The following is a 16,711-nucleotide window of genomic DNA, read 5'->3' as shown; positions in this document are numbered from 1 at the left end:
ACAATCATAACATAATCATAGGCATACAAACAATATTAACTACAACAATACATAATATTTTACAATGTTTTAGCTTCTAATATTTACAAAGTATATATTTATACAATAATAATAAATTTTTTAATTTCTAGAGTTGTAAGTTAATAAGCAAAGCAAAAAAACTTACATAAACCCAAAACTTACAATCCTTAGTTGTGCACACTAAGAGTGCGTTTGGATTGGGCGTTTTCGCCCAATCCTGCGTCTGCGTTTTTCATTTTTTTTTTTTTTTTTTTCACGCGTTTTGGGTTTGCGGCTACTGTTCATGCACTGTTCAATGAACAGTAGCCGCAAACTTTGACTTTTCAAATTTTTTTGACCAATCACAGCACATCGTGTACTATTCACGGACCCACAAATTTCACTTTTCAGCAACTTTTTCATTAAAAATGGGTCCCACGATACTATTCACACATTTAAAAATTATTTCACTACAGTGTTTTTCAGTTTTCAGTTTTCAGCTGTATCCAAACGGACCCTAAAGCAAAGTAGAAGAGTTACTGAACAATCAGAGGATGTAACTTTGTGAGGAGATGCAATCCTTTAGTGAGGGTACTTGCTTTGTGAGGAGATGTAATCCTTTAGTAAGGGTACTTGCCTTTTATTATGAAGAAGAGAAATGAAAAGACAAAAAAGAATCCATGACATAGATTTTACGTGTGATATCAGTAGGTTAGGTTATATTGGGAATGATCAATGAATATATTCTTAAGTACTTTGGAGAATAAGAATTATAGGAAGAGGTGAGATGATTGGCTGATTGACTCCTCCAATTTTCAGTGCCACAAAATTTTTTCTTTTTCCTCATTTTTCCAAATAACTTTAAACAGTACATATTTCACCAATAAACTCAGTTTTTTGCAATATTCAACCAAAAGACTCTTGATCGAGGGGTGGACCTTTATTTGAATTTATGTGTTTTGGGGATTTTAGTTTGAAGTGGTTGGCTTATATTTATGTGTGAGTTGGACCAGGTGTTTATTGAGGTTTGATTGTAAAAGGGCTTGGGCTAGGCATTTCCGGATTGGACCTTTTTCAGAGAGTGGGCTGAGCCTGAGTGTTAAATTAAACTTAGGCCAGCTGGGTGCTAATTGTGAGTGGGCTTGAGAGTTGGTTTTGAATGAAAACGGGCTAGCTGGGTTTGTGTGATGGACTTAAGACTAGCATGGTCTAACCAGGTATGGGCTTGACAGAGGGTAGAGTATCAACTAAAACGGGTCAAATCAAATACGATCCACATATCATTTATCAGTAAACCCCCTTCCCTTCTAGACCCAACTCCCGAGCCTCATCTCTCTGAAGCTCTGCTCGTGGCTGACCACCAGGGTGTTTTTGTGGGTTTCTTATTTCTATAATCCATATTTAACGCTTAATTTTTTTTTTGTTTCATTTACCTATGATTCTCGATTCAAAGTGGTACATTGCATAGATATAATACTAATTTATAGAAATTTTTTACGTCTATCATCCTGCACTTTTACGTGGCTAAGAGTATCTTCAACAAATTCATCACATTTTTATACTGTTTGGAAAATAAACAGTGACTTTTACTTATATCTACCAACTTTTTCAAATACAATTTCCAACAAATTCTCTATCCCATTCTCTATCTCATTTAAATATTATTTCTTCATTCATTATTTATTCTTTTTTTAACAATTACACATCTTTCAACATTTTTTTATTCAACACCTGATTGTTATAATAGAAAAAAATATTTGAAAAAAGAACTATAGGGTGTTGGTTTTGAGCGCTCTTCCTATTGGACGAAAGGTCTCAAGCCCAATTGGCCCAATACAATGAATTTTTAGAGAGTGGGCCTAAGAACTAGGTGTTAGTCTAAACCACAATCACTATACACAGTTGGGTGTGGGCGGACCAATGAGAAAATGGATTTGAGTTTGAAATGTTGTCCCTGGGTGTTTCGTCCGAGGAGCTTGATATTCTTCTTCTTCCACTTTCAGTACTAGGTTCTCGTAGTTCTTCAAGACCATGCAAATTGCTGCTGTTTTCTCCTTTTTCTCTCTTCCTGTCCCTTTTTCGTGATCCCCCATTCTTGGGGGCTCTTTCTCATTATATATTTCTTTCCGGTCGATCTTGACTCTCCATCTATTGATTGTGCAGGCCATTACTCGAGTGCTCGTCCTATCAGCCACCTCCCTACACCCTCTGTGAGTTGCGACAACCAAGGCCATACTGTTCAGGGGTCCCTTTATCATTAATGAGGCTAGGACGTTAGTTGGGCGCATTAAATGCGAATGTGACAACTTTTCCTTGAACTGCTCCTACACCATACCTCCGTGTGCGTCCTACTGTACTCGTCCTTTCTTCGGGGGACGCTTTGGGAGGCTGCCTTTGATGGCGTGCCGTTCTCTCCTACTGGAGTCTGGAATGTCGAGGACGGAATCGTCCTCGGCAACATTTCTAGGCCATTTGGATTTTCATCGTATGTCCTCGGACATTTCTCTCCTCGGCGTGGGCCTTGGCCTAGCACAAAGTGGCCCAGGGTCGCCAAGTTCTCTGGCCCCACAATAGCCCCTCGAAATCCTGCTATCCGGATCCTCGGACGGAGAGGAGGGTTTTGGTAACATCAGGCTTTTGTTATAGCTTGTCATGTCCTGTCCTTCATTAATGCTAGAGTCTTTTCGTATGCCCGAGACACGTTCCTGGCGCCTTGGTATATGAAGCGTGCCTTTAATGAATGCTAGCAGCTTCATGCTCCTCACGTTCAATGGTGCGATGGTGATTTTGACGGCTGAGATTTCCTCACCTTTATGGGCGGGAAAATCCGTATAGTTATTTTTAATGGAAGGTATAAATTCCCATTTGAACAGACTTGTCTCTTTACTTTTGCACTTAAGAGTTCCTACGCATATGTCCTGAGTTTAGTCAAACTTCCAGCCAAATTCAAGTTTCTTTCCAGCATAAAGAGCCTGCCCGAGGAGTTTATCCTCATTTCCGTAAGTTTTCTTTGCTCTTCAACTTATGCTTTCCCTCTTCTAAGTTTATCTTTCTCTTGTTCCTCTCCTTCTTTCGTCATCCCCTGAGTTTCTTTGGCAGTTTCTAGAAATGGGTAAATTAAAAAAGTTGGTTGAGACCGAAGAGGCGATGGAAAAATTCATCGCCGATTATAGGATACCCCCCAATGTGGGTTTGAGGTACTGTGAGTAAGGGGAGTGGCACTTTAGGAGAAAAACGGGTGAGGTGGTGATCCCCATACTTGCCTTTATAGAGGGGGGCATGAGAATCTCCATGGGGCCAGTGATGAGAGATTATCTTAGGCACTTCCGATTAGCCCCCACCTAGTGTGCTGCTAACGTGTTTAGGATCTTGGGTTGTGTGGATGCCTTAAACGAGAAAATGGGGCTAAGGCTAACTCACCACAATGTGAACAGGTGCTACAACCTCCAATTCCTGAAAGGCAAGTCCTACTATTTGAAGACGAGGGATGATAGGGTTCGGCTTATTCAGTGCCTCCCCGAGTCCAGCAAAGGGTTAAATAAGGACTTCCTCATCATATCTGGGGAGTGGCACAATGGCCTCCCTTGCCCTACGGTGGAGGGGGAGCTAGGTGGGGTATCTAGAGTGGGAGAGGGATGATCCCCCTCTTTTATTTTTTTGCCATCATGATTTGCACGGTTTGGTTACTGATGTGAATACGCCTTCTTTTTGCAGATCCATACGCCTCTCAGCGGCACTTCCATCTGACCAACAAGGAGGATTTGGAGACTATTCTCAGGGCAGCGGTCTTTGTAAACGAGGCGGACAACCAAGTCTGGGCCGCTCACAAGATCTTGGGATACGATCCTATCCAGAGGTCATTCGCCGATCCGAAGTACGTGATTAGAGCAAACGATCCCCGACTTCAGAGAATCACTGTAGTTGAGCACGGGTTTCTGATTCCCGAGGGGCCTCCTGTTCCAGAGGGCATCCCGTTGGCCGGCTCTTCTTCATCTCACCAAGCGGCGGAAGCCGAGAGTGGTTCGGGTTTGCTCGAAGAAGGATTCGGTGCGTTTGACCAGGCTAGTTCGCCCGCGGATCCTGTTGGTGACTTGGGTGACCCCGACCTTTCCGATGAGGATTTCTTGCTAGCGAGGACATCCTCTCAGGCAGAGATGGGTCTTAAAAGGAAACCACAGTCAAGCCTGCTCGACCTAATTGAGGGCCAGCCGGGGAAGGAAGCACCAGGGAGGTCGTAATCCAAGCCTCCCCCTCCTCCGCCACAGCCTCAACTTGTTCAAACTAGGTCTTCCCCTGCTCGTTCGTGGACACTATCTCCCCGGCCCAAACACCCTACTTCCCCTCAATCGACTTTACCTCCTCGGCCTAAGCCCACCGACTTAAAGAGGAAGAGGAGTTCCAAGGGCAAAGAGCCGATGGATGAAGGGAAGTCTCATATGCCTCAAGAGGAGGGCGAAGCCCTGCGAGCTCAAAAGCAGCTAAAGATTGGGCCTCAAGGCCAAGGCAAGAAGATTAATGCTCAGTCTACGCCTGAGGCTTGGCTCCCTGCCCCAATACTTCACGGGGAGCCATTAATGGAAAACGCCTCCCTAAGGGACTTTCGAGGCAGCGAAGGCGCTTACGTGGCCGACGCATTGGAGAGGGCTCTGCTCCTCCCCACTGACATGAAAGAGCTGAAGAATATGAGGAGTCAGGAGGTCTTCCTCAGCATGAAGAGGTACTTGGCCATGGTAAAGCTTCTGATACTTGTGACTCTGTCAATTTTTGTTCCTCAATTTCCCATTCACAGTGTGTTTGTTCCAATTGGCAGGCTATCCAGGCCACTTATAGGTTGGAGGATGAGGCTAAGGGGCAGAGCAGGTCCTTGGAGACCGAACGTAATAAGCGTCTGGATGCTGCTCGCACCCTTAAGAGCTCCGAGGTTGACCTCATTAAGGCCAAAAAGGATCTGAAGGAGATGACCAGGCAGAAGGACAGCGCTGAAGCAGGCCTGTCTGGAGCCCAGAAGCAGGCTGAGGCCCAGATGAAGTGCCAGTGCCTACTTGAAGCTGAAGATCAACTGAGGATTGCAAAGGAGCAGATTGATGATTTAAAGAAGAAGTCGTCTGAGGCAGAGATGGCTAGGGGCGTTGCGGAATGGGCCAGGGATGAAGCTCTAAGGGCTAAAACGGAGGCTGAATTTGCCAAGACGGAGGCGGAGACCTCCAAGGACAAAGCTGAGGAAGAGGCTTATGAGGCAGGGGTGGCTGATACCCAGGCCGTTCTTAAGGCTCAAATCCCTAGGGTATGCCGGCTTTACTGCTTCCAGGTCTGGAATGAAGCCCTTAAACAAGCTGGGGTGGAGGCTTCGTTTGATCTGTGGAAAACGGAGAAGGTGTACTATCCCCCGGCCATTCGTGAGACTAGCTCTGGGACGGCGAGTGCTCCGGAGGGGGTTGAGGTTGCCAAGCCTGAGGCTGCCCTGACCGTGTCCCCTGCTAACAAGCCGGCCAAGGGTGGCGAGCTTCCTAAGGTGACAGAAACGGGTGGGAGTTCTAACCCTGAAGCGCCCCAGGAGGCTGCGGGGTCCGTAGTCGGTGCTCAGGACCCTCACGCCAATGAGCCACCTCTCTTGATTCAGCCCCTTCAGTCCATTTCCCTGGCTGATGTCACCCAGGGTCCCGAGGCCAATCCTGCTTAGCTTCCCAAGGAAGGGGATGTCTCCCAGGATTTCGAGGCCAATCCTGCTCGGCTTCCCAAGGAAAGGGCAAAAATAAAGTTGAAGAAGTAAAGACTCCGGCCACCTTTTGTGTTGGTTTTCTTTTCAGCTTAGTTTTTAGTTAATTTGCTTCTGTTTTAGGAGTCTTGGAATTCATTTGTAACTGAATTTTTCGACTATATATATGAAATTCCTTTCTTCTTTTCCCTTTTGAATCATGTGTTTATTGCCTTTGCCGATATTACTATTACTGCAAAATTTCGTAGCATGTGAATTAGTTATCCTAACAGATGTGAACGGTTGTGCACGTAATATATTTGAAGTTAGATCCCTCAATATTGCCTTACCGGTATCATGGGGACGTTTAGTTTGTGTCTACCCATATCTCTAGGGTGCTAAGTGTATAATCCGAGGTGTCGAGCGTATGCTTAGGCCGTATCTACAGCTTTTACAAATCTTGTAGTGACTAGTTTCCCCATAGGCTTGTGTCCGAGGACCATACAGACCTTGGTTCTGTCTAGCACTTAGATTTTCTTGGAGTGACTAGTTTCCCCATAGGCTTGAGTCCGAGGACCATGCAAGACCTTAGTTCTGTCTAGCACTTAGATTTTCTTAGGAGTGACTAGTTTCCACATAGGCTTGAGTCCGAGGACCATGCAAGGCCTTAGTTTTTTCTAACACTTAGATTATTGCCAGAATGCGAGACGTGTAATCAAGATGGACTTAAAATCTGAACTGGGCAAATGCTTTTATTAATATTAATACCTTCTCAAGTTATTTACATTCCATGGATGGGGTACAGCTTTTTCATCTAAGTCTTCTAGGTAGTATGCTCCTATCCCGGCAACTGAAGTAATCCGGTATGGTCCTTCCCAGTTGGGTCCGAGCTTTCCCCATGATGGGTTTCTTGCGGCACCCACAACTTTCCTTAGCACTAAGTCCCCTGGTGCTAGTGGTCTAAGCTTCACGTTGGCATCATATCCCTGTTTGAGCTTCTGATGGTAATAGGCCAGTTGGACCATTGCCTTTTCTCTTCGTTCATCGATTAAATCTAGGTTCTTCCCTAGTAGTTCGTCATTACTATCCGAGGTGAATGAACTCATCCTCAGAGTCGGGAAGTTTGCCTCTATGGGGATAACGGCCTCGGCCCCATAGGTCATGGCAAAAGGCGTCTCCCCTGTCGACCACCGTGGCGTAGTTCGATAGGTCCATAGGACGTGAGGCAACTCTTCCACCTATATTCCTTTGGCTTCATCCAGTCTCTTCTTAAGTCCGTTAACTATGACCTTGTTGACAGCCTCGGCTTGCCCTTTTCCCTGAGGATAGGCTGGGGTTGAGTACCTGTTAGTGATCCCCAACTCGCAGCAGTATCTTCTGAAGGCCTTGCTGTCAAACTGGAGTCCATTGTCTAAGATGAGGGTGCGAGGGACTCCGAATCGTGTGACAATGTTTCTCCAAATGAACTTCTTAGCATCCACGTCTTTGATGTTGGCCAGAGGCTCGGCTTCGACCCACTTGGTGAAGTAATCTGTACCGACCAGTAGGTATCTCTTATTTTCTGTTGCCTTTAGGAAGGGTCCTACGATATCCAGGCCCCACTGGACGAACGACCACGGACTGGACAGAGGATTGAGGGCCCCGCCAGGTTGATGAATATTCGGGGCGAACCTTTGGCACTAGTCGCACTTTTTAACATACTCCAGGGCTTCTTTCTGCATCCCCGGCCACCAGTACCCCTGGGTAAGGGCTCGGTGTGACAGAGATCTTCCCCCTGTATGGCTCTCGCAGATCCCTTCGTGCAGCTCTTCAAGCAGCAGTTCTGATGCCTCAGGGTGGACGCATAGTAAATATGGCCCAGAATATGAGCGTTTGTACAATTTGTGGTCCTCAGACAACCAGAACCGAGGAGCTTTTCTTCGTATCTTCTCCACCTCCGACTTTTCCTCGGGCAAGACGTCATCTTTGAGGAACCTCATGATAGGGTCCATCCAGCTAGGGTCCACTCTGACTTCATGAACATGGACCATGCCTTTGACCACTTCATTCATTCTGTCCAGATGCTCGACGAGAATAATTCAAGGCAGGTCCCCTGCCGAGGAGGTGGCAAGTGTGGCCAGCGAATCTGCATGAGTGTTTCTGCTTCTGGGGACGTGCGACAGGCTGAAAAAGTTGAAGCCCAACTGTAAGCGTTTGACCCGACTTAGGTACTCTTGCATCCTTGCATCTCTTGCCTCTAATTCCCTCTTTACCTGGCCCACTACCAGTCTCGAATCCGAGAACATCTCCACTGTCTTTCCTCCCATTTTCTATATCATGGCAATTCCTTGTAGCAGGGCTTCATACTCGACTTCGTTGTTCGTGGTTGAGAACCCAAGTCTAAGGGACTTCTCTATGATGGCTTACTCGGGAGATATTAGGACTAGCCCCACTCCAGATCCCCTTTGATTTGCCGCGCCATTAATGTACACCTTCCAACATGAGGGTCCTGGTGTAGAGATCACTCCAACCGATTTTCTATCCATGTTCTGTTCCTCTGCCACTGTTTCTCCTGGGGGTTCAGCGAATTCGGCCATTAAGTCTGCCAGGACCTGGCCCTTTATAGAGGTCTGGCGCATGTATTTGATGTCAAAACTCCCAAAATTGTGCTCCATATGGCAATCCTTCCAGTTTAGTCAGCGGTTCGCAGTACAGACTTCAAGAGTAGTTGGGTTAGAACAGCCATTGTGTGGGCCTTGAAATAATGGGGAAGCTTTTGCGTGGCGTGGACCACAACCAGTATGGCTTTCTCCAGGGGTAGGTATCTGTCCTTGGCTTCATGCAGCGACTTACTCACGTAATAGACTGGCTTTTGAATGCCATTGTCGTCCCGTATTAGCACCAAGCTCACAGCATGAGGGGCTATAGCAATGTATGCGTACAAAACTTCATCGGCCTCGGGACTGGACATGATAGGTGGCTGGGATAGGTAATCTTTGAGTTGCTGGAAAGCCACCACACAGTCTTTGGACCACTCAAACCCCTTCCACTTATTGATCAAGAGATAGAACGGCCTACATCTATCTACCGATCTGGAAATGAATCGATTGAGGGCTGCGATCATCCCAGTAAGCTTTTGGACCTCCTTTGCATTTTGTGGTGGTTTCAAGTCGTTTATGGCCTTGATCTGGTCTGGGTTAACCTCGATTCCCCTATGGGTAACCATATAGCCCAAAAACTTACCTGACCCCACGCCAAATGAGCACTTGGAAGCATTTAGGCGCAGCTTATGTTTCCTCAGGACACCAAAGGTGCTGCCGAGGTCCCTTAAATGCTCGGACACCACTTTACTCTTCGCCACCATGTCATTGACATAGATTTCGATGTTCTTGCCCAGCTGTGGTTCGAACATTCTTGTCATCATTCTTTGATAAGTTGATCCCGCATTCTTCAGGCCAAATGGCATTACCTTGTAGTGGTAATTTCTGATTGGTGTTACGAAGGCCGTTTTCTCCTAATCCCCCCGTGTTAGTGGTATTTGGTGGTAGCCTTGAAAGGCGTCTAAGAAACTCATCCGAGGATGGCCTGCTGTTGCGTCCACTAACTGGTCTATCCGAGGCATTAGGAATGGGTCCTTAGGGCACACCTTATTTAGGTCTGTGAAGTCCATGTAGACCCGCCATTTCCCACTTTTCTTCTTGACCACCACCATGTTGGCCAGCCATTCGGGGTAAAAGACTTCTTTGATAGCCCTAGCACGTTTGAGCTTCGCCACTTCGTCTCTAATCGCGTCGGCATGCTCTTTTGACGAGCGACGGGGTGGTTGTTTCTTGGGAATGATGACCGGGTTGACATTGAGGTGATGGCAGATAAAGGCTGGGTCGATCTCGGGGGCGTCGCAGGCATCCCATGCAAATACGTCAATATTCCTTTTAAGGAACTCGATCAGCTTCTCTTTCTCTTGGAGAGGCAGCCAAGCCCCTACTCGGAAGAACTTCTTCGGGTCATCACTAATAACCACCTCTTCCAGGTCTTCGCATTTCGCCTCCCCGGCAATTGTGTTAGGGGGCAAAACCGGGGTTTTTAGTTGCTATAAATTCTCTTCAGCGGAGGTCGAGGACTCCGAGTCAAATCGATGCGAGACGGCTACCACGCATTGCCTCGCTATGGGTTGGCAACCACGGATTTCTAGGACTTGGTCTCCTGACGAGAATTTCACCTTCTGGTGCAACGAGGAAGCAACAGCCCCTAGGGTATGGAGCCAGGGCCTACCGACAATGGCTGTATAGGGAGAGTAAGTGTCCACCACGACGAAGTTCACTTCCACTACTTCCGGGCCGGTCTGGATGGGCAGCCTAATCATGCCCATTAAGGTGACAAGCTTCCCGTCGAAGCTCATCAGAGGGGAGTTGTAGGGCATCAAGTCCTCCGGCTTTAACCCCAGCCCCTTGTATAGGTCGAGGTACATAACCTCAGCCGCGCTACCGCCATCCACCATTACTCTTTTCACATCGTAGTCCCTGATTCGGAGGGTGATTAGCAGGGCATCGTCGTGGGGTTGGATGGTCTCGATCTTATCTTCCTTCGAAAAGCTCAAAACGGGGTAGAAGCTCATCCTGACCCTCTTCGACCTTGGTTGGGACTCCTCGGCAGGCAGTTCAGCCACTGATAACACTCGTGCAGGGCGTGTGCCTGTTCTCCCTGGCCCAGCCACGATTACGCTGATCGTTCCTACGGGTGGCCTCAGGGCAGCACCCCTTCTGGCCTCCTGATGGCCTTGATAACCACTGGAATGATGCAGAAGGTGTTTCAGCCCCCCTTCCCGGACTAGCTGGTCTAGGTGGTTCCAAAGGTTCTTGCAGTTCTCCGTAGTATGGCCATGGTCTTGGTGGTATTGGCAATAAAGTTTCTGATCGCGTTTCGAGGGTTTTCCCGCCATCTTATTCGGCCACCTAAAGTATGGCTCGTTCTTGATTTTCTCCAAAACCCGATGCACTGGTTCTCGGAATACGGCATTGATAGTCTATGCATTGTTTGTTCCGGGTTGCCCTACAAAGTCCCTCTTCGGGCGATTGTTGCGATACCGGTCCGACCTGAAATCCCTCCTCTCGTGAGGGATAACCTTCTCTTTTCCTCTTCCCTGTAACTGGTCTTCCTCCACTCGCTTGTACTTGTCGATCCGATCCATCAGTTGACACATACTGGTGGCGGGCTTGCTAGTCAGAGACTTCCGTAAGTCGTGATCGGTTGGGAGACTATTTTTGAAAGTGATAATGGCGACATCGTCAAAGTTGTCTTCCATTTCATTATACGTCTCCCAATATCTGTCCGAGTAGGCCTTTAAGGTTTCTCCGTCATGCATGGATAACGATAACAAAGCGCTCAAAGGCCGAGGGGTTCTGCGGTTCATAACGAAGCGGGAGCCAAAAGCTTGGGTCAACTGCCTGTACGAGTCGATGGAGTTCGTCTTCAAACCATTAAACCACCTCATCGCCGCTGGTCCCAAGTTGGACGGGAAGACCTTGCAGATCAGTGCCTCGTTCCTAGAATGGACAACCATCCTTTGGTTGAACTGGCTCACATGCTCCACCAGGTCTGTTCTACCGTCGTAATTGGCGAAAGTTGGCTGCTGGAACCATAAAGGGAGTATGGCCCCTTCTATGTGGTGCGTGAAAGGTGACTTGGAGAGTTGATCCAGTGCCTTGCTCATGACGTCGTTTCCCAAGCCCCTAGGAGATGGGCTTCTGCGCCTACACCTCCGGTAGTGTTCTTCTTCGTGGGAGAAGGTCTCGCTTGGGGGAGTCCTCGATCTTCGCCTGTAGTCGTCGTCATTTTCATCATCGGAGGGCGCATCAAGTTTGGAACGAGATTGCCTTTGCTGTGCATGGTACAGCTTTCTTTTCAAATCGTTTATCTCTCGCTGCATGGACTGCTTATCGTTTTGTTTCTGAGACATATGGCTCCTGACTTCCTCCTGTTGCAGGGCCCGATTGTTATTTTGTCTCTGAAGCACTTGGCTACCCATGCGAGAGTAGCTCCTGTTGGTTTAGTCGGTGTTTACGCTTCCCTCTCGAAACCTTCCGTTCTCTTCATTTCGGTCGCGCTCAAGGTTGGGGAAGTTACCCTGTTGTTGGGATCTGGCTGGTTCGAGTTGATAGGAGCCTGCCTGATGAGGGCCTGATCCTACCATGCCGGATTGTTGTCCTTACTAACACACAAGTTCTTTCCACAGACGGCGCCAATTGTAGGGTGTTTGTTTTGAGCACTCTTCCTATTAGACGAAAGGTCTCAAGCCCAACTGGCCCAATACAATAAATTTTTAGAGAGTGGGCCTAAGAATTAGGTGTTAGTCTAAACCACAATCACTATACACAGTTGGGTGTGGGCGGACCAATGAGAAAATGGATTTAAGTTTGAAATGTTATCCCTGGGTGTTTCGTCCGAAGAGCTGACCCTGCCTGATGAGGGCCTGACCCTACCATGCCGGATCGTTGTCCTTACTAACACACAAGTTCTTCCCACAGACGACGCCAATTGTAGGGTGTTGGTTTTGAGCGCTCTTCCTATTAGACGAAAGGTCTCAAGCCCAATTGGCCCAATACAATGAATTTTTAGAGAGTGGGCCTAAGAACTAGGTGTTAGTCTAAACAACAATCACTATACACAGTTGGGTGTGGGCGGACCAATGAGAAAATGGATTTTAGTTTGAAATTTTATCCCTGGGTGTTTCGTCCGAAGAGCTTGATATTCTTCTTCTTCCACTTTCAGTACTAGGTTCCCGTAGTTCTTCAAGACCATGCAGACTGCTACTGTTTTCTCCTTTTTCTCTCTTCCTGTCCCTTTTTCGTGATCCCCCATTCTTGAGGGGTTTTTCTCATTATATATTTCTTTCCGGTCGATCTTGACCCTCCACCTGTTGATTGTGCAGGCCATTACTCGAATGCTCGTTCCATCAGCCACCTTCCCACACCCTTTGTGAGTTGTGGCAACTAAGGCCATACTGTTCAAGGGTCCCTTCATCATTAATGCGGAGGTGACAACTTTTCCTTGAACTGCTCCTACACCATACCCCCGTGTATGTCCTACTGTACTCGTCATTTCTTCAAGGGACGCTTTGGGAGGCTGCCTTTGATGGCGTGCTGTTCTCTCCTACTGGAGTCTGGAATGCCGAGGGCGGAATCGTCCTCGGCAACATTTCTAGGCCATTTGGATTTTCATCGTATGTTCTCAGACATTTCTCTCCTCGGCGCGGGCCTTGGCCTAGCACAAAGTGGGCCAGGGTCGCCAAGTTCTCTGGCCCCGTAAGAACAATAGCCCATTAGACTTGACGAGCTACTGTTCATGAGCCAAAATTTTTTTTTGGTATAGAGAATTCATTGGAGTGGCTTTTTTTGGTCTCATTCTCTATTATAGAGAATATTTTACTTTTGCATAGACCATTGGAGATGCTCTAAGTGACGAGTGGTCTTTGGTGGGTTCTGCGATGATGTGCAAATTACAAGGCATACCCATAACATCATAGTGGAAATAAGAGGGGGAAAAACTGATACGTACTAACACAAAAGTTTTTTTTTTTTTTTTTTTTTAAAAAAATAAAGTAACTTTGCATTAAGAAGAAAGAGAAATTCAATTAATCTTGAGATCAACACAAAGGGGTTTAAATCAAAGTTTTGAATATTTTTTGGATTGGTCATTGAAACACAATGTTTGGTACCGATGTTTCTCAAAAAAATAAAAAATAAAATACTCCTTATAAAATAAATACTATAAGAACTATATAATTTATGTCATCTCATTAATTACTCAATATAAAAAGGATTATAACGTGGAAAAGAATCAAGAAAAGTAATCAATTCATTTCATATACTCATCTAAGAATTATTCTTAAAAGAAAAATAAATATAAAAAATTTGAACTAACCCAATTAAAAATTGAAATGCACACGATTAGGTTTAATTTCGGGGTGGAAATAAAATTACAAACCAAACTTAAAAAAAAAATATATATATATATATATATATTGTAAGGACACAATTTGTAACGACCCATAATAATATTGGATTCGCACGTAAAAAGGCCCAAACAATATCATTTATAGAGCGTGGGTTTGAAAGGTTAGGCCTTGGTCACCGGACGGGGGTTTGTCGTGGTGTTTATACAGAATGAAAATGTGTTCACTCGAGGAGTCTTTCTCCTTGAGGCGGTCTGGGAGGCTCTGGTTCTTGGCCTTTTCCCCCCCCCCCTTCATCTCTGGGGTCTCTACTCTTATTTATACTACATATTTTCTTTCATCTCTACTCTACACGTGGATAGTTGATGGTTTATGCTGATACTTGTCCCATCAGCCCCCTCTAGAAGTCTTCTGGGGTGGTTGTAGGGCTGCATTAATACTGTGCAGATGTCACTTCCTCATTAATGCGGCCAGGGGGTGACAGTAGCTTTTCCCAAGATATTTTGGGATTCTTCTCTGTCTTTTGTTCTTGCAAGGCTTATCCATATTTCCAGAACTTCATGGATCGCACCCCTAGATGGCAAGCATCCTTTATGGACCTCGGCCTTGGCTAGCCGAGGACAAATTCATCCTCGGCACAAACTCCTAGGCCATTATGTTCAATATTTTCTTCCTTATCTACTAGTATGGGTTTCCTTAGCTATACTTACCCATCCCTGGACAGCCCCTTATCATCGGCTTGGACCTTAAGCCCAAAACCCAATTGTATGATCTGGGCCCATGACCCCACAATAGCCCCTCAAAACTCTGGTTTTTTCCTCTCATCAGAGGAAAAAGGTGGGGTTTTGAATTCTTAAGAGTTAATTCTGCTTTGATCCTTTGATTTACACCCGGGGGAGTGCCGTTTCACGCGCCCCATATTTGTACTGTAAATTGCTCCTTTCAAAGCTACTAATCTAAGGAGTTGGTTATAATTTTGGGTCTGTCTTGACACTTATAGAAAGATGTTATGTGTGTTAATTTTCTCAAAATCTGTGGTCCGAGAACTCATGCATAGCTAAGATTCTTCTTAGCAGGAGATATGAGAGACCTGACATAGCTAAGGCTCTGTATAACGCTTAGCAGGAGATCCGATGGGATCCGACATAGCTAAGGTTCTTAGCAGGAGGTTTGAGGGACCCGACATAGCTAAGGCTCTGTTTAGCGTAGGTTTGAGTCCGAAGACCATGCAAGACCTTGGTTCTGTCCAAAACTTAGATATTTTTTTAAGTAGTTGGTTTCCCCATAGGTTTGAGTCCGAGGACCATACAATACCTTGGTTCTGTCCAAAACTTAGATATTTTCTTTAAGTAGTTGGTTTCCCCATAGGTTTGAGTCCGAGGACCATGCAAGACCTTGGTTCTGTCCAAAACTTAGATATTTTCTTTAAGTAGTTGGTTTCCCCATAGGTTTGAGTCCGAGGACCATACAATACCTTGGTTCTGTCCAAAACTTAGATATTTTCTTTAAGTAGTTGGTTTCCCCATAGGTTTGAGTCCGAGGACCATATAATACATTGGTTCTGTCCAAAACTTAGATATTTTCTTTAAATAGTTGATTTTCCCATATGTTTGAGTCCGAGGACCATACAATACCTTGGTTCTGTCCAAAACTTAGCTTTTTAAGTAGTTGGTTTCTCCATAGGTTTGAGTCCGAGGACCATGCAATATCTTGGTTCTGTCCAAAACTTAGTTTTTTAAGTAGTTGGTTTCCCCATAGGTTTGAGTCCGAGGACCATGCAATACCTTGGTTCTGTCCAAAACTTAGCTTTTTAAGTAGTTGGGGGAATTAACCCCTCGGCTATGGCGTGGATCATTGGTTTAGGGGAATTAGCTCTTCGGCCAAGCCCCTAGAACCATCAGCGCTACTGACGCTTCGAAGCGTAGCCCCTAGTGAAGAAATGTAGCCCCTAATGAAACTTTACGCTAGAACACTATAACCGGCTGTTGGAAATGACGGGGGGACTGTCTCAACCCACCGCCTGTGCCAACACACAAGCCTTTCCCACAGACGGCGCCAATTGTAAGGACACGGTTTGTAACGACCCATAATAATGTTGAGTTCGCACGTAAAAAGGCCCAAACAATATCACTTATAGAGCATGGGTTTGAAAAGCTAGACCTTGGTCACAAGATAGTGGTATTCCGTGGTGTTCATACATAATTAAATCGTATTCGCTCTAGGAGTTTTTCTCCTAGAGGCGGGCTGGGAGGCTCTAGTTCTTGGCATTTTCCCCCCCTTCATCTCTGGGGTCTCTACTCTTATTTATACTACATATTTTCTTTCATCTCTACCCTACACGTGGATAGTTGATGGTTTATGCTGATACTTGTCCCATCAGCCCCCTTTAGAAGTCTTCTGGGGTGGTTGTAGGGCTGCATTAATACTGTGCAGATGTCATTTCCTCATTAATGCGGTCAGGGGGTGACAGTAGCTTTTCCCAAGATATTTTGGGATTCTTCTCTGTCTTTTGTTCTTGCAAGGCTTCTCCATATTTCCAGAACTTCATGGATCGTACCCCTAGATGGCAAGCATCCTTTATGGACCTCGGCCTTGGCTAGCCGAGGACAAATTCATCCTTGGCACAAACTCCTAGGCCATTATGTTCAATATTGTTTTCCTTATCCACTAGTATAGGTTTCCTTGGCTATACTTACCCATCCCCGGACAGCCCCTTATCCTCGGCTTAGACCTTAAGCCCAAAACCCAATTGTATGATCTGGGCCCATGACCCCACATATATATATCAACACAACCCCATTTTTTTTTTTTATTATACACAACCCAAGTTTTATAATAGTTGAAGGTGAGTTTAGTTCAACTTTTTGATATTGTACTTTTTGAAAAAGTTGGGGTTTCAAAAATTGCGGCATGAAAGTGGATTTTTTTGAAAAAGTTGAGTATTTGGTAAAAGCTTTTTAATGAAATGTTTTGTAAAATAAACAATTTATTGTAGGGTAGTTTAAAAAGTATGTAAAAAAAAAAAAAAAAATATGTTCTTATACTAAAATAGATATGAATTTGTGGATTCTAGTTAACTCAATTAG

The 16,711-nt window shown here is 45.7% G+C and overlaps 1 protein-coding gene across 1 annotated transcript; it reads right to left on the bottom strand.

Moving 5' to 3' along the window:
- Nucleotides 1-9,764: 9,764 nt before the first annotated feature.
- On the bottom strand, nt 9,765-11,699 carry LOC115950407. The gene is made up of 2 exons (XM_031067612.1): nt 10,797-11,699; nt 9,765-10,697 (listed from the first exon to the last, which is right to left on the bottom strand). The coding sequence occupies exons 1-2, from the start codon at nt 11,697-11,699 to the stop codon at nt 9,765-9,767; spliced, it is 1,836 nt and encodes a 611-aa protein (XP_030923472.1).
- Nucleotides 11,700-16,711: the final 5,012 nt, after the last annotated feature.

Source organism: Quercus lobata, chromosome 6 (assembly GCF_001633185.2).
Source record: "Quercus lobata isolate SW786 chromosome 6, ValleyOak3.0 Primary Assembly, whole genome shotgun sequence".
Taxonomy (NCBI): domain Eukaryota; kingdom Viridiplantae; phylum Streptophyta; class Magnoliopsida; order Fagales; family Fagaceae; genus Quercus; species Quercus lobata.
This window is presented reverse-complemented; position numbering and strand designations above follow the sequence as displayed.

What these genes read in the sequence shown, in the direction of transcription:
- LOC115950407 (XM_031067612.1), bottom strand. Translation starts at nt 11,699, where the DNA reads ATGGGTAGCCAAGTGCTTCAGAGACAAAATAACAATCGGGCCCTGCAA. An exon ending in AGGGAAGAGGAAAAGAGAAG is followed by an intron (nt 10,698 to 10,796) that starts GTTATCCCTCAC and finishes AACAATGCATAG; the next exon opens with ACTATCAATGCCGTATTCCG.